Source organism: Parambassis ranga, chromosome 13 (genome assembly GCF_900634625.1).
Source record: "Parambassis ranga chromosome 13, fParRan2.1, whole genome shotgun sequence".
In the NCBI taxonomy this organism is placed as follows: Eukaryota; Metazoa; Chordata; class Actinopteri; family Ambassidae; genus Parambassis; species Parambassis ranga.
The window spans coordinates 23,394,115-23,418,513 of record NC_041033.1 but is presented as its reverse complement, the minus strand read 5'-3'; the positions used below and the strand labels follow the sequence as shown (position 1 = coordinate 23,418,513).

At 48.3% G+C, this 24,399-nt stretch overlaps 3 protein-coding genes across 7 annotated transcripts in view; 1 reads left to right on the top strand and 2 right to left on the bottom strand.

Annotated features, from left to right (window-relative positions):
- Positions 1 to 12,730, bottom strand: part of LOC114444916 (V-set domain-containing T-cell activation inhibitor 1-like) — a 23,582-nt gene extending 10,852 nt beyond the window's left edge. The window contains exons 1-5 of one of the 4 annotated variants that reach the window (XM_028419812.1): positions 12,436 to 12,730; positions 11,933 to 12,130; positions 3,796 to 3,928; positions 2,351 to 2,692; positions 2,167 to 2,271 (exon numbers count right to left, since the gene is read on the bottom strand). In XM_028419812.1, coding sequence (XP_028275613.1) covers positions 2,167 to 2,271; positions 2,351 to 2,692; positions 3,796 to 3,832 — 484 coding nt within the window. In that variant the 5' untranslated portion in view covers positions 3,833 to 3,928; positions 11,933 to 12,130; positions 12,436 to 12,730. Of the gene's footprint in view, positions 1 to 2,166; positions 2,272 to 2,350; positions 2,693 to 3,795; positions 3,929 to 11,322; positions 11,483 to 11,932; positions 12,131 to 12,435 lie in introns of those variants that run through there. The other 3 variants (XM_028419810.1, XM_028419811.1, XM_028419813.1) reach the window with 3 other exon arrangements.
- Positions 3,470 to 24,399, bottom strand: shkbp1 (SH3KBP1 binding protein 1). 2 transcript variants are annotated; one of them, XR_003671591.1, is made up of 18 exons: positions 24,161 to 24,399; positions 23,118 to 23,171; positions 22,916 to 22,961; positions 22,710 to 22,842; positions 22,543 to 22,623; positions 22,297 to 22,467; positions 21,416 to 21,506; positions 21,122 to 21,312; positions 20,923 to 21,038; positions 20,687 to 20,774; positions 20,293 to 20,409; positions 20,033 to 20,203; positions 19,806 to 19,961; positions 19,584 to 19,680; positions 19,328 to 19,512; positions 19,141 to 19,243; positions 18,134 to 19,062; positions 3,470 to 3,480 (listed from the first exon to the last, which is right to left on the bottom strand). XR_003671591.1 is itself a non-coding variant. In XM_028419776.1 (17 exons), exons 1-17 carry the CDS (start codon positions 24,217 to 24,219, stop codon positions 18,333 to 18,335), a joined length of 2,589 nt encoding a protein of 862 aa, XP_028275577.1. In that variant the 5' UTR covers positions 24,220 to 24,399; the 3' UTR covers positions 17,835 to 18,332. The 2 variants fall into 2 exon arrangements, 1 of the variants encoding a protein (XP_028275577.1); XM_028419776.1 differs by lacking the exon at positions 3,470 to 3,480 and having other exon boundaries at positions 17,835 to 19,062.
- LOC114444905 (deoxyribonuclease-2-beta-like) lies at positions 13,704 to 17,468 on the top strand. The gene is made up of 7 exons (XM_028419797.1): positions 13,704 to 13,748; positions 13,945 to 14,042; positions 15,290 to 15,473; positions 15,581 to 15,662; positions 15,795 to 15,959; positions 16,461 to 16,646; positions 16,738 to 17,468. Exons 2-7 carry the CDS (start codon positions 13,951 to 13,953, stop codon positions 17,163 to 17,165), a joined length of 1,137 nt encoding a protein of 378 aa, XP_028275598.1. The 5' UTR covers positions 13,704 to 13,748; positions 13,945 to 13,950; the 3' UTR covers positions 17,166 to 17,468.

Genomic DNA, 24,399 nt, shown 5'->3' with positions numbered 1-24,399 from the left:
CATCAAACCTGTTACCCATAGCCCTCTGCAGCCGCCTGCCCCCCCCCCACCGCCGCCTCGCATCATCGATGGCGCCCCCGCCTACACGGTCCGGAGGCTGGTGGATGTGCGCCGCCGAGGCAGGGGTTTGCAGTATTTGGTGGATTGGGAGGGTTACGGACCTGAAGAACGCTCCTGGGTCCCCAGGTCTGCCATCTATGACCCCGTGTTGGTTCAGGAGTTCCACCGTCTCCACCCTGACAAGCCCGGAGGCCCGCCAGGAGGCGTCCGTTGAAGGGGGGGTACTGTGGTGAGACGCATGAGCACCCTCTGTTGGCCTCCTGGTTGTTGTTTTGTTTTTCCCTTTGCTTTTTCTTTCAGGCGCTCTGTTCAGGCTGCAGCTTCCTCTGGGCGGAGTACTGGGCTGATTGGTCTCACCTGTCCTCCTTCCACATCAAGTTCCCCGCCTATTTAAGGACCTCACTTACCTGCCTTCCTCGTCAGTTCTTCAACTCACGTCGTGGTAACTAGACCGACCCTCCTGAAACGTTGTTTCTTCAACTGCTCGTACTCATCCTTTTTTCCGCTTACTAGGAGCCTCAGCCTTGGTCCCGTCCAATCCTCCGCTGCAGTCTCCAGAGCGCCTGTAAGGATTCCCACCGTTGTGGACTTTGTTTTCCTCGAAGACCTTTTCGCCGTCGTGGTTGTTTTTCGTTTTCAGCAGAGAGATCTTTTTCGCCCTAGTGGTTGTTTTTTGTTCTGTAAAATAAATCCGATCATTTTGAGACCTGCATTTGGATCCTGAGTTTATTGGCACATAACAGTGTCTCTGTGTGGTCCTGTCTCTGTCTGATGTTCCTTTGGTTCTGTCCTGTCTCCCTTGTGTTTGTCTGTGTCTGAGTCCTCAGTCTTCATAAAGTAATGTCTCCTCAGTCCCTTTGTGCTCATATGTAATGAAAACTCATTTAACCAGAAAACACAGGAGGACAAGCACAGCAGCAGACATTTAGCTTCAAGTGAAGACTACCCAGAATTCAGTGCAGTGGGGGTCTGAGAGCTCTAGAGGACCTGGGCTGTGTCTGAAGTCACTCCCTGATCACTACATAGGGTCCTGTATAGAGCCTCCGCCATGTTGTAGTGCTGTAATGCTTTCAGTGAGCTCACTGTGTGCTGCCCTACACTGACCTCCACATATGTGGAGCGGGGGGGGGGGGGGGGGGGGGGGGGGGTGAGTTCAGACACACGGTGTGAACAGAACTGGTTTCCTGCTGGTTTCTTCCCCTGGTGTAAGTGGATTTCATGCTGGACGTGGAAACTAAATCCAGGGCCAGAGAAGAAGAGCAGCTGGATTCTACTCCATCTGAATTTGATGTTCTGGATGAAGATGGAGTCATTGAAGAGATCACAATAAACCAAAATAAACCATAACACCCAACATAGCTTGGGTAAGATTATGATGTAACCTGAACAAATCAGGAAGACCTAATGTAACGGTGGGGAGCTGTTCCAGTGTTAGGTCCATGGAAGAGCGGGTCGTCCGAACGCTTTCCTCACTCTGCTGGGATCGCGCCGCTTGGTCATTATGTTTTATGTACACATGTTATAATGCGGTCTACTGTCTGCAGGCCGGACTGTAAAGTGTGGGCAGCAGAGAGGAAGGACCTGCGTTAGCGCTCCTTCACACAGTGGATGGAGCAGCCTGTTCCTGAAGGAGCTGCTCAGTGCTGCATGGGGTGGAGGTGTCCTCCATCAGGGACACATCAGTCTTTGAATATCAGCATGATGGAAACAACCAGACTGCAACCTGGAGAGAGGACGTCCACTAGGAGCTGAGACAAGGACGAGGTCATGTGGACTGGTCCTGGTCCTGTCCATGTGAGCTCACTGGGCTGAGCTGATGAAGTCCACCATTACTTCTGCAGTGATAGAGCTTCTTAAAGAACAGTGGGTGTTACAGAGGAGGAGGACCAGAGAGGACTGCAGTCCACTCGCTGCTTTGTGTCTTCAGGTGGACACTAACGTGGGTTTGGTTGCTGTCTCGTCTTGAGGACACAATTAAAACTCTGAAGCTGATTCTGCCGCTCAGATTTTTGACTCTTCGTCTAGTTTTTACAGCAAAGCAGCAGCTGGAGTCCAGCACATGTTAGCCCGCTGCATTATGGGTAGTGTAGGATTAAAGGGACTCACCTGACATGAAATAGTGCCGGAAATGAAACAAGAGACCTCCAGAGACAACCAGGACCAAGAGGACCAGGAGGACCAGGAGGACTCTGGCCCAGGTTGGAAATCTTTCTGTGGAGGAACACAAAGAACAACATGACCTCTGACCTCTGACCTGGATCTACAGCAGGTGTTGTGGTGTGTTGCTGACCTTTGACCTGCAGCTGTACGTCTCCCACTCTCCTCTGTCCCATCCTCAGGTCTCTGACGGTGCAGGTGTAGCTGCCGCTGTCAGACAGTTGGAGGTTGGTCAGGTTCAGGGTCAGGTCTCCAGAATCCAGAGCGTCAGCGTTCATGGACGTTCGTCCCCTGTAAGCCTGGTTCTGCTCCGTCAGCTCGTCTCCTTCCAGCTGACGCTGGTGGACGGTTGAAGGACGGAGGTCTTCACGGCTCCACACCACTGTGGGGTCGTCCAGCTCAAAAGTGTAAAAGTCACAGGGCAGCAGGACAGAGTCCCCCTCATACAGCTCCACAGCTGAGACATGCTGGGACCCTGTGAGGACACAGAGACAGAGAGACGGTCCATCTGAGCAGCTGACCTGACCTGAGCTTGAATTATGTCTGTGACAAATATGTGGATGACACCTGGGTCAAAATCAAGACCCATGAAGTAGAACGGTTCACAGAAGGAGGACAGCAGGGACGGGGCTTGGGGGGGTGACACCTGTCATGTGGATGACACCTGTGTACAGTGTTACTTCCATGATATTCTAGTGTGTGCGAACACTCCTACGCTGCACCAGACGAGACTCCAAGCTGCACCGACTGAACAGCAGTGGATTGAAGTTACTTGTGGACAAGTTCCTCTTCAGGAAAAATGAACTTTCATTTTTAGGCCATGTTGTTTCTGCCTCAGGCATCGGTCCCAATCCAGACCATGTCACTGCTATAACAGAGGCTCCTCCCCCTTGTGATGCCACGGCCCTACAGTCCTTCCTGGGCCTCACAGGGTGGTGTTCAGAGTTCACCCCTGCTGTGCCTGTGTTGTGGAACCGCTTAGTGCTCCACTGCAGAAGGATTTAAATGGACTGATGCTGCACTAGAGGCTTTTTCACACATCCAAGGACGGATTACTACAAGTGCTGTCCCTGCTTTTGTCACTGTCTCACCCAGCTACAGGGACACACTGAAAAGACCGGTGCATTAGCATCCAGGTCCCTTACTGACTGAGAGGAGATACTCCATCATACAGAAAGAGGCTCTGTCTCATGTGTGGTCAGCTGTGAGGGAGACACTTCACCCTGCGCACAGACCACAGCCCACTAACAGCCCTGCTGTCCACTAGAGGCTTCGGACCAGCAGGTATGAGGATTTCAAGATGGCCTGCAGCCTCGTGCTTTAACTACACCGTGGAACACAAACCAGGTTGTGATTGGTTCAGGAAGCTGAAGGCACAGTCAAAATAAAACCATGAAAGACTCATGATGATACATGCTACAAACACAACTCAACAACATCAGTAAATAGTCAGTGTCATGGACGCCTGGACCAAAGAGCAGCTCTGAAACAGGTGGAACAGTATCAGTGAGGGACAGGTGGTCCTGCTGATCAGACTGAGACAGGAAGAAGCCGTGAGGCTGAGGAAGCTCCTCTTACCCTGCAGGAGGATCACACACAGCACCAACACCTTCATCTTCAGCAGCTCCGACCCAACCTGACCGTCAGCTCCACATACAGGAAGGATCAGGCCGAGCTCCGTCCAATCACAGCACAGGAGGACCCACACAACCTGAAAGCACAGCAGAGACACTATGAGGGACCTGAAGGGACCAATCAGAGCTCTGCACAGTGTCAACGTCATCCAGAGATGAAGGACAGAAAATCTGAGAGCTGCTCAGAGACGCTTTAAAGCAGCAGAGACACTGTTAAAGGTTCAGATGGACCCTCAGGACACAGAAGACTGAAAGTCCAACATGTGACAGCAGGGACAGCAAACAGTGAGCTGATGTGTGGACAACCTGTGACAACAAAGAGGACGCCTGAGACACACAGACACTGACTGAGACCTCAGGACAGACAGACACCGACAGACTTCAGAGGACGGACAGACACTGACAGTCTTCAGAGGTGTTAGACCCACCACAGAATATGTTAAAGTGTGGAAGGAAAAATATGGCTTTCCAGGAAAATTAGTGACGACTGATATCCTGGAACTGCAAACAAAACTCAAATTGGACATAACCAAAACAGGATAAGGATACGTTGAAATTGCAGGTTCAGAAAATTGATGAATGGTTAACAGTAAGATAAGATGCGTGATGTAAAACGAAAGCAGAAAGAGGAACATAGGCAGAAAGTTTTAGCAAGTATGGTAAAGACCGATGAAGAAACACCAACCGCAAGGCAAGGCAAGGCAAGCTTTATTTATATAGCACCATTCATACACAAGGCAATTCAGAGTGCTTTACATAGGATGAAATCACAGAATAAAAACATTTTAAAACATTAAATTAAGACGGAAATTAAAATAATAAAAAAACATCAAATAAAATCAGGATGATTAAATGAGCAGAGTGCAGTCAAGTAATTAGGAGAACGCTGCAGTAAACAAATGTGTTTTCAGGCCTGACTTAAATGAAGTGACTGTCTGAGCAGACCTCAGGTGTTCAGGAAGGCTGTTCCACAGGTGAGGGGCAGAACAACTGAATCCTGCTTCACTCTGTTTGGTTCTGACCCTGGGTCCACACAGTAGGCCTGTCCCTGATGATCTCAGGCGTCTGGATGGTTCATAGGGAACCAATAAGTCCAGGATGTATGTTGGTCCAAGTCCATTCAGTGCTTTGTAGACCAGGAGGAAAGTTTTGAAATGGATCCATTGACTCACAGGAAGCCAGTGCAGTGATTTGAGGACCGATGTGATGTGGTCCATTTTCCTGGTGTTACTCAGAACTCTAGCAGCAGCATTTTGGACCAGCTGCAGCTGCCTGACTGATGTTTTGCTAAGACCTGTGAGGACGCCGTTACAATAATCTAGCCTACTGAAAATAAATGCATGAATACGTTTTTCTGTCTTGTTTGGACAGATCTTGATCCTAGCAATGTTTTTCAGGTGGTAATAGGCAGACTTAGTAATGGCTTTTACATGGCTGTTAAAATTCAGGTCTGAGTCGAGTATTTCCTATTTGAGGAACCCCGCATGTGATCTTAGTTCGGTCAGACTCATAATTACCAATTGACACAAAGTAGTCCCTATCATGTAAGTAAGATTTGGACCAGTTTAACACAGTGCCAGTAAATCCCACCCACTGCTCCAGCCTGTCGAGCAGCATGCTGTGAGCCACTGTATCGAATGCAGCACTAAGGTCCAGCAGCACTAAGACGGAGACTTTGGATGCATCATTATTCTGATGTATGTCATTTAAGACCTTAATAAGTGCAGTCTCAGAGCTGTGGTGCACTCCAAATCCAGACTGAAATTCATTAAAAAGATTGTTTTGCACCAAAAATGCATGAATTTGTTGAAACAGCCTTTTCAATGACCTTTCCCAGAAAAGGAAGGTTAGATATTGGCCTGTAGTTATTTATTGCTGAAGCATCCAGGTTTGATTTTTTGAGCAGAGGTTTGATTACTGCAGGATTCAGGGCCTGGGGAAACTGCCCTGACTGAAGAGAGCTGTTAACTATTTTCAACACATCTGACGATATGCAGTTAAAAACGTTTTTAAGAAAATGTGTAGGCAGATTGTCAAGTGAGCATGTTGTGGGTTTTAACTGTTTAACAGTTTCTGTCAGTGCTGTATTATCTAGAAGGTTAAAATGTGCCAGCTTAACTGGTGGATGAGAAGCACAAGTGACATTATGGTTTGGCCAACAGATTTTAAATTTGATAGTACATTTCTTGGATGATGGGGCTTTCTTTTCCTTTTACTTATCAAAACATGAATTGATGAATCTGCGCTGTGGGAGAGTGCTCTCTCCCTGGGCCTCAGGTTGGTAGTGGGATTATTATGGGTACAAGTCCTCAAACAGCAGAAGCCCTGGGTGTCCTAGTCCCTGATTGCAGTCTTGGTGCTGTTAAAGGCCTTAGAGGCCAGTGCTCTGGGTGGTGGCCGGGGAGGCTTAGGGGAGTGGAAGAGGGAGGGGTGGGTTGGGTTGACCTGAGCTGCATAATCTGGGGGGAGGACGGAGGGGAGATACTGCATCTTGGGGGCCTTGAGGGTGGTGTCTGGGGGGATGCTGGTGGATGTTGCAGTGTTGAGGATAGGACCCTTGATCTGGCTAGATTGGGGGTGAGGGGGACCATTTTGATCCCAGACTTCACCAAACTCTCCACGTGACTTGGAAACCCAAGAGGTGAAGCAGGGGGGGAGATGGATATTGAGGAGTTGGAAGTGGATGCAGCTGAGGGGGTGCAGGGCTGTAGTGGAGGAGGTGAGGTGGGGAGATCTGGTGAAGCGGTCCTGCAGTTGTCCCCCTGCAGCTGGTGTTCACTTTGCAGTGGAGCCTTAGGCTGGGCCCAGGGGGGGTCGGAGGCATTTTGGTGTCTCACAGAGTGGAGAAGATTATCGGTTAGCCGCCTCAGTCCACGTCCATTCAGATGAGGGCCTCTTCCTTTGAACAGGTCATCACGTTCCCAGAACAGGTTGAAGTTGTCGATGAAGGTCACTGCATGTGTCTCACAGGTCTTAGACAGCCAAGTATTCAGTGCAAGCAGGCGACTGAATTTATTTATCCTTCTATCAATGTTTGGGAGCGGCCCGCTGATAAATGATTGGACTTCCAGTTTGTTGAGTATCTCTAAAAATTTAGAGAAATCTTTTTTCAGCAGTTCTGATTCGCCCCTGTTGGTGTCAACTGCACCCACATGCAGAATGATCTGTTTGACTCCTGGGTGGTTTGACATGACCTGAGGGAGAAGTCCTGTTATATCAGTGACCGTGGCACTTGGATAGCTGCATGTGAGCATTCTTTCATTCTTGACGTCACTGATAGCGCCGTCTCCAAGCAGCAAGATATCTTTGTCCTTCACTTCTGACACAGATTCTCTGCCTCTGTGTGCCCGATGTTTCGTCTTCTTCTCGTCCGTTTTATTCTTTATGTCCCATTTCTTATTGACTGCATTGTATACTGGCTCGTTTACAGCCAGCTCAGACAGTGGTTGATATTTGTTTCTGAGCTGTATGCCTGGTGATGCAGCGTATACCCCACTGATAATATCGTTCATTTTTCTCGTTCTGTGCCTTTTTGGTTTGGCACCAAGTGTATGCCATGGTGGCATCAGTCTGTTTAGGACCAGCTTTCATAAGTTTTGGAAAGGACACAGTGTCGTCCAGGTTTAGCATATCAGCAGCAGAATCATAATTAACACTGCATTTTGTTGATGCAGATTTAGTCTTCTTACCACCGGGTGTGATCGGGAGAGTCTCATGGAGTCCTTTTTCCATTTCCAGGGCAAAAACCTTTGCTTTAAGCCCTGTGATTTTCCTGAAGATAATTCCAGCAGTTTTGGCAGCGTAAGCTTGTTGTGGTGTCTGCTCCAGACATTTCTTCACTAGGCTGATGAGTAGACAAAGTGAGCTGCAGCAGGTCCGTTGATTTGTTTAAAAAGTTAAAATCCAAACATCCAGTGATACAAAACGTATCATGGGTATAAGATTGAACTGTAAAATCTTTGGGGGGAAAAAGAGTGAAAGATAAAAAGGTAAAAAGTAAAGTAAAGGCAGGCAAGAGCAGGAGCAAGCAGAAAAGCGTCTGCACTTTTCAGAAGCAAGGACACAAGTAAAAAGACCAAAAAAGAAAAAAACAAATCTGATCCAATGACACCAACGACCTTCCTACATACGGTAGGAAAAAAGGGACTGATAAAAACAGATAAAACTACCAAAGTAGTAAGTCCCCGACCAAGTAGAACAGGCGTGACGATGACTGTGAGTCAGAGTGTGAACCCAGACTCAACTGCCCCATGGTGGAAGTAGCTAATCCACGACATGGGGAAGGAGAACCAAACACCATGCTGGTTTTCAGACCATGGACTCACTCCGACATGCATAAAGCATGCGAAGGAGTGCCTCCAATCCAGGAAGGCCACCAACCATGGCGAGACGCTGTGGAAGGCCTCAGAATGAGCTTCCATCTGAATGGACTGGGAATGCACAGAATGTTAGGATTAATTTTGGGCAGTCAATATTATCGCGTTAGAGGCGACTTTAATGGCTGCGATGCACACGGACAATGTATTAGATTCGACAGCCCCGATTTGACTGACCAGCTGAACCCTTTGTATGACAGGGTCCGTGATGCTCTGGTACAAAGAGGAAATTACAGCCAAATTACAGACACAAAACAAAAAGACGACAAGACACCTCGCCAGTTTATGGATCGCTTCCTCCCCATTTTTACACGGCACTCTAACCTGCCTGTAGAAGCGGATCCTAACACTGTCTTCCAACAACAATTAAAGACACAGTATATGAGAAACTTACAACCACCCATAAGACAGTATGTGGAAAAATACTGGGTGACGCAAAACACTGGCACTGCAGAAGAGGCCATACAATGGGCCACACATACACATGAACATAATCAGAAGAAAAAGAACACGAGTGGTGTTTTCCACTTTGACACAGACGAAAGCATGGTGGCTTTTGCACGCTTTCAACCATGACAGAGAGGTCATGGCCGGGGCAGAGGAAGAGGGAGTAGCAGAGGTGGTTTCAGTTCTCGCCAGAATGGCCTGGAGATGACACATGCTGGTATTCTGGTAAAAAAGGTCATTATGCACGCACTTGCAGAAGTAAGAAACGAGATGAACACGAAACACAGGAAGCGTGACTAGCACCCACACAGGCCACATCAGCTGATGAGACAGAAGAGGGATGTGTGTTTAATATTCAGCAGTTGTTAGCCGACTGTGATGATTCTCATACCCCGTACAGAGAAATTAAAATTGGTGGACAAAATTACACATGTTTATGTGACTCTGGAGCAGATCGTACTGTACTGACTGAACCACCACCTCAGTATAAAGCATCAAACAAGTTTCTGTTCATAAAATCAGCTACAGGACACTTAACTAGACAAGCAGAGTCCCAACCATTGGATATTGAGGATGTTGAAACAGGAAAAACCACCACAGGAACTATTATAGTAGATAGAAGTTGTCCTGTAAACTTATTAGGACGAGATGTGATGCATAAATTAAAAATCTGCATAATCTCTACTCCGCTCAGAATGAAAGCAGAAATTTTTCCTGAGACCAATCAAAATGCAGTAATGGCCGCCGGTGCTCCACATTACTATTGGGCACTAGACATAGACTCACCCCACATAGGTGATGAACTGCTCAAAAAGCACGAGAGGCCATCCTGCATCCAGGAAAACAGATGCCACCAACAATGATGCGCTGCACTATGTATTACAAAAATACCCCCGGACCAGATCAAGACTGCAGCTAGGGTGGACTGTAAGAGTCACACCCAGAACACGGCTGCATGACTGACAAAAATATGTTTTTCTGACTTCACTTCCAAAAGGATTGGCAGATATACCGGAAGGGTTGTGGTCCACAGGACTTACAGATGTAGGATTAATTAAATCAGCCAACCCAGTAGTGTGTGACACTACGTCAAAAGTATGACCTCAAGTAAGGCAGTATCCATTAAAAACAGACACAGTAGAAGGGATAGCTCCTGTAATAAAGGACATGGAAGAAGCTGGCATAATTAAGAAAACTAAATTAAAAACCTGATTGACTCCCATATTTCCTGTCCAAAAAGCAGCTACAGGGAAATGGAGAATGGTACAAGATCTACGAGCTGTAAATGACATTGTAGCTCCAGAACCAGTAGAAGTAGCAGACCCATATACCATTTTAAACTGTTTATCATCAGATAAATGGTTTTCAGTAATAGAGCTCAGTAATGCATTCTTCTCAGTTCCACTTCATCCAAATTCACAACACTTATTCGGATTCACATTTAATGGCAACACTTACACATAGTGGTTTGCCACAAGGGTTTAAGAATAGTCCAACCATTTACTCCAAGTTGTTGAAACATTCCCTTCTGTCCTTACCTCATCCCGAGAAAGGCAAAATAGTATGCTACATGGATGACATACTGATAACAGCTCCTACAAAACAACAGTGTATTGACAACACTAGAGAAGATTGAAGCAAGGCGTCTGGACTTGTAGAGAGTCCAGACGCCTTGCTTCAATCTTCTCTACGTATGATGACCTGGATGACTGAGAATCTTCATCAACATGTTATACAAGGAAGTGAACATTTTCACAGATAGTCAATATGCTTTCTCTGCTGTACACCACTTCGCTAAAATATGGCAGAAGAATGAAAACTTCAACAGGAAGTACAGTTACGCATGCTGCACAGCTAAAAGATCTTTTGCATGCAACCACTCTACCATCTAAATTGGTGCTGTGTAAATGTGCTGCACATCAGACAGATGAGTCAGGAGTCACAATAGGGAATACTTTTGCAGATAAAGCTGCTAAAGCAGCTGCACAGGAAGCGAAAACACAGTTGATGAATAAAACCACTTCCTGACAGAGTATTATAAATGCCACAATCCGTGACAACCAACTTGCAGCACCAACTACTGAAATTAAACAATGGATAAATAGAGATGTGGTTTTAAAAGACAGAATACACTACAAGGATGATAAACCAATCCTTCCTAAATCTCTACACAAAACAGCAGCTATGGTGAGCCATGGGAACACCCATGTCTCAACAGGAGGGATGGTTACTATAATCAATACACACTTTTATGCTATACATTTGAAACTTCATCCAAATTGTTTGTGCAGTCATGTATGATATGTCGAAAACACAATGCTCAAGGAGCAATCAGGCCACAAAGAGGAAGTTTTCCACAACCTCCTGACCCATTTCATACAGTACACATGGATTTTATTGAGATAAGTACAGGAGCAATGGCAAAGTATGCTCTGGTGATTATAGATGCATTTTCTAAATGGCCAGAAATATATCCATGTAAAAGGAACGATGCTGAAACAGTAGCACATTGTCTACTACAACACTACTTCCCTACCTATGGGATCCCACAGATCACTCGTTCTGATAATGGCACTCATTTCATGAACAAAATCATCCAACTATGCAGTGACCAATTAGGCTTTGCACTAAAGAACCATTGATCCTACCTCCCTCAAAGTGCAGGTCTGGTAGAAAGAACAAACGGCACCATAAAAGAAAGACTAAGAAAAACTAGAGGCTACTGAAAATGGAAACAAATGGTAGTTTACTGATGATCGTTAAAGTGCTCTGAAAAGCAGCTCATGTAAATAATGATCTATTAATGTGTAACTGAGTTACAACAGAAGGGAAATGCTTTGTTACTTTATTTGGAAATGTTTGTTTTTTCTGCTATGCTTATCTCTCAGGAAACATGCGTACAGATGTCTACACCCAAATGATATTCACACTGTGTATAAATAAAGGAAGCAACCCCGGAAAAGGCAGAACTGTTGGCACTCCGGTGAGGTTTACCTGTCTCTGTCTCCGAGTCTGTTTGCAGCCCGAACTAGGGGGAACCATTTTTCCCCCAACAAGAGGACAGACACTGACAGACTTCAGAGGACAGACAGACAAACAGACAGACTTCAGAAGACAGAGACACTGACAGTCTTCAGAGGACAGACAGACACTGACAGACTTCAGAAGACAGAGACACTGACAGTCTTCAGAGGACAGTTCAATCAGAGCTCCGTCAGCAGATGGAGCTCAAACTGCAGACGTCTTTCATTCACTCACACATCATGTCTGCTCCACCTTTACTCCTCTCTGTCCACACCTGTTACCTTCACCAGGATCCAGACCCTCACAGAGACACAGTGTCCTCACAGTGTTGTTAGATTGTCCAAATAGTGTCCTCCCAGAGTCCACAGAGTCCTCACTCACTCAGAGTCGCTCTGATGAGGAAGTTCACCTGAAACCTGTTATCTCATCCACCTTTATCAGGACACACACAGATCAAAGTTCATCAGGTCAGAGTTTAACTGTGATGTCGTGATTAGAAGCAGCACAGTGCTGCAGTTTGTGTCCTCACAGTAAGAAGGCTGCTTCATGTGGAGTTGGAGTTGGAGCTGCATGGTGTTGTTGTGTAGTGTGGGTCCACATATCTAGAAGTGTGTCCCTAACATGAAGTGTTCATTCTTGTGTTAATGACTCTATACATACTACTGTAATGTGTTTTATGAGTGTTTATGTGTTAGTGAGTTTATAGAAGATCAAAATAATAAGAAGTGTGGAGTTACCTTCTTCTCATAGACTTTGTACTTCACTCCCTCTGTCAGTTGTTGTCTGCTCTTTGGAGACAGCTCTGGTTGATAAGGTTGTAAATCCAGGTCTTGACAGAAAGACTGTGTTCATCTCCTAGACCCAACTTTATGACCCGCCCCTCCTGTGAGTTTCTCTTCCTGGTCACTTTAGATCTGACCCACAGCCTATGAGATTTCAGGATGTGAAGTTACTGACATGGGGAAGAGGTGTAATCTTTTATGGCGCGTCATAAAGTCACTCTCTTATGGGAACGTGATCATTCTGGTGGAGAACTTATCTTCAACTTAGGTATATGATCAACAGAGTGGGACCCCCTGCTATTTCCTTCCTGTTTTCTCCTGACTCTCAGGTTTAACCATTACCACATAAGGTAAACTAAACACTGACCTGTTCTCTACACCTGTCCTGGACTGACTCTAAGGTGCAGCAGAGGCCATGTGTGCTCAGTGGGCGCCCTCTGCTGGATCTTTGGACACACTGCAGTGAATAATGCCGTCTGAGATTTTCACAATAAAAGCCTTTTGGTCAGTTTTGGAAAATGATGTGCTGTACAGAACTGTATTTGGAAGACACGGCCACGCAGGAGCAGTGGACACACACTGTGGAGGAAATGTACACAATGGACAAAATGAGACGTGGTCTAAAGCTGCAGGAAGCTCCGTTCACAGAGAAACGGATGAAGTGGACGATATATATAACTGAGCAGCGGCAATATCAAAACTTGATTGAGTGAAAGGAAATGGAAGCTGTATGGACCAAGAGGGGACTCCCATCTGTTCATGTTTGTCTCTGAGATTATTTGTATTAATTTAGGTGTCACGTCCATGTAAGTGGAAAAAGTGGAAAAAGGCCCATCATGGTGTATAAATAACTTCACACTACAATACTCTGAAGCTTCAGCTCCGCTCATGTCCACTCATAAACAAACTTCTGCACGTTCATCACTTCTACATTGTTGATGCTGATCAATAAAAGTGGAGAAGGACAGAGTCACTGAACAACAGGAGTACCCACTCTGACGGGTTTCCTCTGCCTGTGTCCACAGACACGTTCAGCTTTCAGTTTGATCAGGTGTGTTTGTGATGGACGAGCTGCAGATTCATGTTTGCTCACACCCTGTTATCTAAGCATATATGGAGAGTGAGTCAAAGGGACTGAGCGCTCTGAAGTGTGATTGGCTGACTTCAGAGGAGAGAGCTGAATAAATGCAGCCCCTCCGAGTGTTTCAAACACACGGAGACGCCTGAGGGACACACACCTTTGTTTCCAGACCGAAGCTGAAACTCCAGTGAGTCTTTGCACCTGGTTTGAACGGGACTCTAACTCAGCATGACTCTTAGAAGCTCTCAGCTGACCTCAGTCAGTCTTCTCTGGGGCTGTCGGTGTGCAGCCTCCACAGGGGGCGCTGTGCTGAACACCGGAGGCCTGAAGTCTCACTGACACTTAAAACTGTGAAACACCTGATGAGTGTGTGTGTGTTGCAGGCAGTCATGTGGAGGTTCATCTTGACCGTCAGCCTGTTCTGTTGGGGAGCTCAGGGCCAAGTGTCCTGCAGAGATAAGAACAACGGTTCAGTGGACTGGTGAGTGCTTTACATGTAGAACCCAGCAGGCTGTTTGCAGCTGATGTAACTTCTAGGTTCTTATTCTCATGGTTGTAAGTGCTGCTCGGGACAGTTTAGGCTTGGGGTGTGCCATTTGATGCGGCCTGTAGTAATACCAGTATGTTTTAAGTGAAGACAAATGTCATATCTTAACATTTATGTTACTTGACATGATAGCGTTTGGTGCATTTCCGTTCTTTGCTGCATAAACAAGGAGCTACCTCAGTGGTGTGGAGGTGGTCTGGCTACAGGAGAACAGGTGCGGCAAAAGGCGGAAACACACCTGAAGCAACAACGTATGTTGGAGTGCAGCCAGGCCATGAAAACATGCGAGGAGGAAGCAGCGGGCGGCGTACACCCTGAAAGTAAACAGATGGCTCAGCAGGGCGTCGCATGAGCGCCTCCTGGATAAGCATCATATCTGTGGACAAACATCACGGGATCACACCTGTAGCCTTCAGACACGGTGTTCTCATGTGCAGTGAAAGTACTGAGGACTGTAGCTGAGTGTGCAGCAAAGAACATGAGAGAAGAAACGCTTCTTCTGTCATCATGCCCATAACATAAATATAAGACAAATGATCATGCACAGTGTGGAATGGCTCAGCCCTGGTTCAGTGTTTGTCCTTTTCCAACTTAAATATCATTATTGCAAATTGAAATATGGTGATATGATTAAGAAGTGATATTGTCCATCCCTAGTCTGGGCTCGCCAGACGTACCATCATTACATGTGATGATGCAGCCATCTACCCTCAGGGAACAGCAGGCGGATCAGGAACTTCTTCATGTGTTTAATGTGGGACTCAGATTATATGATAATATAAAGATAATATAAAAACGTCAGATGCACTGCGTACACTGAAGCCTCACACCGGACACCTGATCAATCACTTAACTGTAAAAATCATAATCCAGACAAACAGCTGATGGCACAAAGTGCAGAGAAACTGCAGTTCTCCTGCCTGGCCTCTGGGGGCAAACCTGAGTCAGCTGCTCCTCACAGACGTCACAGACGCGGTCTGTTCATACCAGATTACTTTCTCAGCAGATTGGACTAAAGCAGACAGCACCTCTGACTCTGTGGCTGTGTCCTCCAGACAGAGCTGAGTGTCCATGTGAGGGAGCAGGGCAGCGACTGGACGCTTCTCCGGCCAGCTCAGAGCGCTGCCTGGTTCTAGTCATCCTTCATTCACACTCGACTCTGTTTCTGTTACCCCCCTCAGGTTCATCTTGTACAAGGCCCCTAAGCCTAAGCAATCACCTTTAACAGGGCTGGAGTATGTTTACATGGATCCAAGTGGACGGACAGACATGAAGCCTTCTACACCTAACTACAAGCCCATCAACCATATTACTGGTGTTCTAGCAAACACGCTGCGGCCCATCTTCAGTCCTATTAGACAAATGGTAAGAATCATCGTGCTGCTGCAACAGATACATGATCAGATGTACCCTCAGTCAGTGTACATCAGTGCAGATGGAGGCAGCATGCTAACAAACAAATGTCATTGTAGTCTCCAAACCTTGGATTCATCAGCTACAGCGATCAGCCTCCAGGAAGTAACGCAGACTCTGAGAAGTTTGGCCACAGTAAAGGTAATGACGGCGTCTTCTCACACTCACCAAAGTGAAGCACCACTGTGTATCTGCTGCCCTCCTGTGGTTGTGTTTTTGTTGTATTAATGGATTCATTGAAGTATTTTCTGAACGTTTCCTTTCTTCCCTCAGGGGTTGTGATCGTGGACTCAGACAACACGGGGATCTGGCTCTTACACAGCACTCCACAGTTCCCTTTCAGAAGAAACCAGGAAGAGTTCTGGCCTAATTCTGGAACAAAAAACGCTCAGACGTTCATCTGTGTAACGTTCAACTACAGCAGCTTCGCTGATATTGGTAATCAGCTCAGGTCAAAGAACACAAGAACCAGACTAACTGTTGGCAGAAATGTAAAATCATATTCATGAGCATGTTTCTATTGGAGTGTAATCACATGCTCAGCTACAATGAGCCCTGCAGAGAGAACAGGTCAGTACTGAACCTGACTGCAGTTCTCCTAGAGGGCGCTCTGAGTCCTTCTGAGTGAGTGGAGATAAATGATGCTGTCCTCCCCCCATGGCAGCAGGAGTCCTCACATATATATCTCTACAGAGCGGAGGATGCTGGGAAGTGGCTCGTGGTGACATCACTGATGATTATTGATATGAAAGTTGTTTGATAACATCAGACCCTTTCATTCAGAGCGCCCTCTATGGGACAGATGGAGAGTCTTCTCCATGTTGCGTGGTGGGTCAGACTTGTTGCAGTCTGCAGGCTCACCACTAGATGTCACCGAGTGGTCACACTGGACTCACACAGGCTGAACTGAATCCCTGTAACGTGTCATGTTGGTTTCAGGTACACACCTGCAGTCCATCGGAGCGTTTCCATTTGAACACGACCTTCCTGACCACTTCCATCAACTGCTCAAAGACGCTGTGAAATGGACACAAGTCCCACCGTCCAACAATTTCAAAACGCTGACATCAAGTGGGGGTCAAAGCTTTCACAGCATCGCTAAACAACAGTCAGAGCAGGTCAAAGGTGAGACACCTGCATGTTTGAAGGAGGTAACATTGACCTGCTCTGCATGGAAAGGCTGGACTCTGTCATGGTGTTCTTGTTCTTCTTGCAGATGGAGATCTGTACGTCACCATTGCAGAATTAGTCAGCAGTTCTCTGGCTGTCCAGACCTGGGGCTGCCAGCCTTATCGTGCCCCCTCTTATTGCGTATCTAACAGACATAAAGTGTTTAATGTTAATTCTATAAAGACTGGTCTTGGTGAATGGAAGCCTAACCATGATCACTCAAAGTGGTGTGTGGCCCAAGACCAAAACAAGAACTGGACCTGTATTGCTGATGTGAACAGGGCTGTAACACAGTATGAGAGGCGTGGGGGGGCGCTGTGCATCCAACATGAAAAAATAAAAGAATACTTTCTAGGATTTGCTGGGCGCAATGAGGACTGTACAACAACTCCACTCATCATGGACCTGGATCCTGGCTGTGATACAGGCCTCCCCACAAACACAGGCAAGCGTGGGCGAGAGGAGAGTCCCTGAGGGCCTCCAACCAGCATGCATCACCCGCACAACGTCTATACAATATAAAGTTATATCATCATGTATGCCAGGTGTCTTCCTACTTTAATGTTAATCATCATCGTTAATGGACTTATGTTAGCAGCAAAAAAAACAGCCGGGTCAGGACCTCAGAGGTGGGGCCACTTTTAGGGAGTCTGCGCTGCCACTGTCACTGCAAGCTTGATAAAAACACAGAAGAATGAGTGATGATCTGGCCTGGTGTGGTCTGCAGCAACACATTCATGGGTTAATGGAAGCTGATCTCAGCTTGATTTTCTTTACTCCAGCAAAAAAAAAAGCTTTGTAATATTTTTCTGCTATTAAATAAATGTCACTGTGCAGCAAGCTTGGTCATTTTCAGCTCTTGGTCAATATTTGAATGGTCACTGTATCTGTCGCCACCCTGTGGCCGCAGGAGAGCAGTACACCATCATCCATGTCTGAACCCACTGGTCCAGAACAGGGTCAGGTCAGGGGACCTGGGCAGTGGTGAGCATGGCGCCATGGTAACCAAGTAAAATGGTGGAAAATCTCAGTGTCTCTGAAGCACGCACACACAAACACACACAGTTTGTTTCCATCTTCTTCAGAGCTGAGACAGGATGAGCTGTGAGTTCAGCTCCAGACATACAAATGAAAAAATAAAGCTTCAGTACAAACGTTCGGTTTTAATAAAAGGACAGATAGAAAAGTCCAGGTTAGAAAAAGACTTTGTTATAAAGACACAAACATCCAGAGGTGCGTGTGTGTCCACCTGATGGACCTCAGTCCAGCAGACAGTCTGAGTTGGGTCTCTTCAGGGATAATGTTTCCCTGGCGGTGGTGGACGGTGGGATTTACCGTCAGCATCAACAGTCAGAAGGAGACAGAGTCTCCTCCTCTCCAGCCGACAGCTTGCAGGTGTTACCGGCTACCTGCTACTATATCTGCATATTAATGCTGTACACAACAGGCTAAGCTAACGTTAGCTTCCTGATTCGTAAACCTGCAGCTGTGACTCACCTGATTTATCCATAAACGTATTGATCACAGCAGCTTCAGGTGAAGGCCTTTGGTTCAGCTGGTTAGTCCGTGTTCTGTAACCATGGCAACAGTAGAGGACAGCTCTTTGGCCCACACATCTTCACTCTCAGGGCGATCGGCCAATCAGAAGCTGGTCTCATTCATGTGTGGCTTGGGGCTGGTTGGTGGGCCGGAGGCGGGGCCGTCTGAGCCAGCAGGGTTCTCAGGGGACGCCACGGCCTCGGCAGGTGATGATGCTGTGCTGCGGCGAGGAGACACGGGTGTCTGGGAACGGGTTGGACTGGAGGCCGTGGGGATGGGGCTCGCTGGTGAGGTGGAGGTGGGCGTGGTCTTACGCTGTGATGAAGTCGAGGATAACGGCGATGAGGACAGCGATGACGGCGTTCCAGGTGAATGGCGGTTACCCGGTGACACAGAGAAGGTGGTTGGGGTCCTAAGGCCAAATCTGGCCTCCAACTCGTTGCACACAGCTACACTCCGCCTGACCCCATCTGACCCTAATGGGATCCCGAAGCCTCCGCCCACTGCTGCCTCAGAACCCTTGGCGAGCTCCTGGCAGCGCTCCACAAAGCTGCCCCTGCGCACAGACCCCCACTCTCTGTCCCGGTCCAGGTGTCGGGCGGGCCGAGGGCTGGAGGTGGAGCTGTGGGTGGAGCTGTGGATCGTGAGGGTCGACAGGCCAACAGAGGGGCCAACGTCTCGTGTAGGTTTGGTGAAGGGGACAGGAGGCGGAGCCTGTCGGGGCAGGCTGCCACACAGAGACGCCGATGAACCCGAAGCTCCGGCTGCTCGTCCTCCTGCTGCAGAGGGGGGGCGCTCCGTCCTGAGGCCGTCACTGAGCTGAGAGTGAAGGCTGACGGGACAGGAAGTGATGTCAGCATCAATAATAACCCCCTGTCTGACATCATCTGTGCTATAACCGTGTGTGTACCTGCAGGTGGAGGCTCGCGGCGTGCTGTCAGGGGTTCTGGTCAGAGCCAGGTCGCACTGGTCCAGCAGCTCCAGCAGCTCTTCCTCTGTCGGCCCGCCCAGCGCTGCCAGACAGCCAATGAGACCACATCAGTCAGCCACAGACCAATCACAGAGCTCACAGAGTGTAACGGCGTAAAGAGTCTGACCTCTGATGTCGACCTTTCCGGCAATCTCCATGGCGGTGGTCAGGTCCCACATCTGGATGCTGCCGTTGCTATGGCCACTGAACAGGTAGCGACGCGGCCGCGAGCCGATGCGACTTGAGCCCTCACACTCGTGGACCATGAAGGCCGTGATGGAGGTCCCGTCCACCGAACGCACTTCACACACTCTGACACACACAGATGTAATTAAGTATTATTGTCACACATCATCAAGTCTAAACCCGCACACCTGTCTCACCTCTTCCCATTGGACGACAGCCTGACGTAGAGTTTGTCTGTGTCAGGGACGACCCTCTGGATAAACACCTGCTGGTCGTCTCTCTCTCCGTACGGACCTGAACAACCAAACAAAACACACAAACGAGTGCGCCCTCTGCTGGACAGCAGCAGCCTGCTGGAGGAGCAGACGGAGGTTTGGATTTTACTTGGTACCACCTGGAACCTTCTGGACCGCACTCACCAATCTCTGTGCCAGCACTGCAGCCTCCATGTCCATCGATGTCGTCCAGGCTGAGGATCTTGAATGAGGTGAGGGGGGTGGATCCTGGCTGGGTGGAGATCATCCCTCTGAAGCGAGTCACCGTCCACGTCCGCACGTGGTTGTTATCTGCACAAACTGAGAGGAGACCAAGAAAATCCTTCAGGATGAAGCTTGAGGTGAACGAGGACCGTCTCTCAGACCCGTACCTGAGATGAGGTGTTTCTCAGACAGCATGATCTTGGTGACGGGGCTGCGGTGGACCGAGAAGGTCTGGAACAGCTGCGGCCCCGAGCCGACCGTCTCCGGGTGTTGGACGATGACTCGGACCGTCCCAGAGCTGGTCCCATATGCGATCTCAATCCAGTTCCCGCTGTCACCTGGGTGCAGCGGTGAGTATGAGCTGTAGTTAGGGAGGCGGCAGTGTTTGTTGTATCAGCAGCAGCGACAGCGGTTTTGTTGCACGTACTGGTTTTGGGTGTGAGGTAGACGCTGAGCGCCGTGATGGCGTCCTCAGTCGGGTCTCTGTACAGCTCCGTCACCAGCAGGTCGTTGTCCTTCATCCTCAGAGGAAACTTCTGAACGTCTGACAAACGACAACAACACAGTGAGGAAGAACCCACACAGCAGCGGCTCTGTGCGGGTCCAGCAGGCCCCACGCAGGAGGCACGTCTTCCCAAAACTCCGACGTCTCTCACTCCTGTTTTCTGCCATCAGCTGCTGATTTACAGGTTTGGTTTGCTGACACAGAGACCGTGTGTGCTGGGCCCCTCAACATTCATTTACTGACAATCTTACATTTAAAGTTTCCATATTTATCCGATCCAACAAACAGACTGATCCGGTTTAAAGTGCCTTCTGACCTATGTAGTAGATGGATCCGTTGTTGCAGCCCAGGATCAGGAAGGAGCCGGCGGTGTCGTAGCTGCTGATGGGAACCACATCCTGGTTCTGCAGAGAGATGATGCAACATCACACACACACACACACACACAGACACACACAGACACACACAGACACACACACACACAGGAGGTGTGTTTCAGGCAGGATGGATGGAGTCAGCCTGGACACTGATAACTGGGAGCTCTCCACCCACCTGCCAGTGTTTGGTCACAGCGTTCCAAACCCCGACCTTCCCGGTGTGGCTGGTGGCGATAAGCTGGTTACCAACGAAGAAGAGCGCCTCAGCTGGCACGTTCAGACTGAAGACGCCTGCAGGACAGAGTCCAGGGTCAGACACGTGTTTCTGTGGCACCGGTACCGATTACAATAAAAGCTACAACAGAACCTCGTACCGATTTCATTTCCATTTCCATCTGGACAGATGGACCACAGGATGATCTCCGTCACCGAGGCGACAGCCACCATCTTGTCATTGTCTCCCAGCGAGCCGCCCATCACCTTGGCGTTGAGCGCGACCCGGTCGATCATCCAATCCAGACGAGGAGAGGTGAAGACCTGCTGCCAGCCGGTGGACTCCTTCACCCTGAGACACGGAGGACAAAGCATCACGGCACCAGCCAATCAGACGCCGTCAAAGACAACAAACACTTGGAGCGCAGTGATGACATCATCAGCGAGGGGTTTACCTGTAGCAGACGACAAACTGCGTGTAGGCCACAGCGATCCAGTTATGGTGACCACAGATGATCCGGACCAGGCCCGAATCTGACGACTGACCTACACACACACAGACACACACACAGACACACACAGAGAGACACACACAGACACACAGAGAGACACACAGAGAGACACACACAGAGAGACACAGACACACACAGAGAGACACAGAGAGACACAGAGAGACACAGAGAGACACACACAGACACACACACACACACAGACACACACACACACACAGACACACACACACAGAGACACACACACAGACACACACACACACACAGACACACACACACACACAGAGACACACACACACACAGACACACACACAGACACACACACACACACAGAGACACACACACAGACACACACACACACAGAGACACAGACACACACAGAGAGACACAGAGAGACACACACAGACACACACACACAGACACACAGAGACACACACACAGACACACACAGACACACACACACACACACAGACACACACACAGAGACACACACACACAGACACACACACACACAGAGACACACACACACACAGACACACACACACACAGAGACACACACACACACACAGACACAGACACACGCACACACACACACACACACACAGACACACACAGAGACACAGACACACACACAGAGACACAGACACACACACACACACACACACACACACACACACAGAGACACACACAGAGACACACACAGACAAACACACAGACACACAGAGACACAGAGAGACACACACACACAGACACAGACACAGACACAGACACAGATTACTAAGCGTCCTGCAGTGTAAACGCACACTTCAGCCTGTCTCTGTGCTGACCTGCAGACGTTCTGTCCTCGTTGAGGACTCTCCCTAGTATCCCAGAATTCCCTATGTTGGGGGGCATGGTGTTGCTGCGCCTCACCGGCGCTCTCTCTATGGGTACGGCTCGGCCCGCCATGAACTGTGAACCAGCCACGCTGTGGCGGTTACGGCGCTTCGCCGGGTACACTGAGGAGACACAAAATAGTTCCGTCAGCATTTTTCAGACTTTTTGCACAATGGAAGAAGGAAAATAAGTCTGACCTGGAGGAGGCAGGTAGCCGTTAAACAGCACGTTTCCACACGAGGAGCGGTCCAGCTCATCACACAGCTGCAGCTTACGCACTGACAACACAAACACAACATATTAACTGTTTAAATCATCTGAATGTTCTGACATCACCAAGTTTCTGCTCAGGGGTCCGTCTCACCCAGTGGCGTGATGCCGTAGAACTCGGCCTCGTGCATGAGCATGTGCACGTTAATGGAGCGCGGGTGCAGCTCTTTGGTCCGCAGGAAGTTGAGGATGGGAGCGAACAAAGAAGGGTCCCTGTCGATGAAGATCTGTGATGAGAGGAGGCGGCTTTAGTCACATGATCTGAGTCTGACGCAGCGTGTCTGAGCAGCAGATACTTACAGCTCCGTCCTCATCCTTCAGAGTCGAGATGCGACCGCTCAGAAGACTGAGGACGGAACACAAGGAGAAGAAGCTGTGAGACATTTGTTAATAACCACTGATCTGACAACAAACTGAAGATAACGAAGCATTATTCCACCAGAAGGAACCGTTTGGAACGACACCATTAGAAGCCCTGTGTGTCTGAGACGGACCGACTAACCTGGAGAAAAAGGAGTCAGGAACCCAGGTGAGCGTCTGCCTGGAGGTGCTGAACCTGTGAACACACACACACACACACACACACACACACACGCTTACTGCTCCGCATACAGACTTCCTGTTTACCTCTCATCAGTCACAGCGATCATATTTCAGACCAGCAGCATGAAGGTGGCTTACTGTCACTTATTGATCATGATAAACAAATCAAACACACTGCTGTGAGAACCCCCTGATGACAACAAGGCGTCCAGTCTCTGTGTGTGTGTCTGTGTGTGTGTGTGTGTGTGTGTGTGTTAGTCTGTGTGTCTCTGTCTGTGTGTGTGTGTCTGTCCACAGCTGCACAGACATCGTTTAGTGTGTGTGATAAATACATCTGTGACAGTTTCTAAAAGCAGCTTCAGCTCACCGTGTGTGTGTGTGTGTGTGTGTGTGTGTGTGTGTGACCCGGATGAAGATCAGATTAACGCGGAAAGAACACATAATCTCTGATCTCCTGGCTGAACGTGTCCTAAATATTGTGCAGTTCATGCTGCAGCATCAGAACTGTTTTAGCAGAATATGCTTTTACTCATCATGAGAAGAGCGAGAACACATGAGCAAGATGCTAAAGCTAGTTATCCTAGCCGCGTTCCATTGTCGGACAACTATCAACACTGCTTTCACAAACTTCACAAAGTCATACAGTTAGTTTTAGACGAACATTTCACTGAACGTACGTTAAGTTGGTTCCTTTAAGTGAGATTTATTTGCTAGTAAAGATATTATTAGTTGAACTATGGAGCTGACAAAGTTAGCTAACAATAACATGAAGTGTGGAGCTGAAGGAAATCAAAGAAAGCCTCATTATTTATACTAAAATAAGATGGATCTGTGTGTGTGGGTACTAATCTGTTTACTGCGCTGAGAGAGGGAAGATATTCTCCTCGAGGTTTGCCTAAAAACAACAATAACCTGGAGATATCAGGGGTCTGTCCGATAATGGACTCTCTGGAAGCTAGCCGGTGTTAGCCGACACTCCCAAAACCTCCGCGGACGTCTCACCTCTTCCCCCCGACATTCAGGTGGATGATGTCTCCGCTCCTCGCAGTGTTACACATCATCTTGAACGGTTGGTGCCTCCGACGCTCGAACACAAAAACTAACTTTAGTCCATTTTTGAGGATAAACTGTGTTTATCTGTTTCCGTTTGTGTTTTTAAGTCGACTTCCGGTCGCGGAGTGAGACGGAGGGTGAGAAGGCAAAGCCGGGGCGGATCACCGGATCAGGGACACCAGAGGAAG

What these genes read in the sequence shown, in the direction of transcription:
- LOC114444905 (XM_028419797.1), top strand. Translation starts at nt 13,951, where the DNA reads ATGTGGAGGTTCATCTTGACCGTCAGCCTGTTCTGTTGGGGAGCTCAG. An exon ending in TCAGTCCTATTAGACAAATG is followed by an intron (nt 15,474 to 15,580) that starts GTAAGAATCATC and finishes ATGTCATTGTAG; the next exon opens with TCTCCAAACCTTGGATTCAT. An exon ending in GAAGTTTGGCCACAGTAAAG is followed by an intron (nt 15,663 to 15,794) that starts GTAATGACGGCG and finishes TTCTTCCCTCAG; the next exon opens with GGGTTGTGATCGTGGACTCA.
- shkbp1 (XM_028419776.1), bottom strand. Translation starts at nt 24,219, where the DNA reads ATGATGTGTAACACTGCGAGGAGCGGAGACATCATCCACCTGAATGTC. An exon ending in TGGAAATGGAAATGAAATCG is followed by an intron (nt 21,039 to 21,121) that starts GTACGAGGTTCT and finishes TCTGTCCTGCAG; the next exon opens with GCGTCTTCAGTCTGAACGTG. An exon ending in TGAGAAACACCTCATCTCAG is followed by an intron (nt 19,962 to 20,032) that starts GTACGGGTCTGA and finishes GTCTCCTCTCAG; the next exon opens with TTTGTGCAGATAACAACCAC.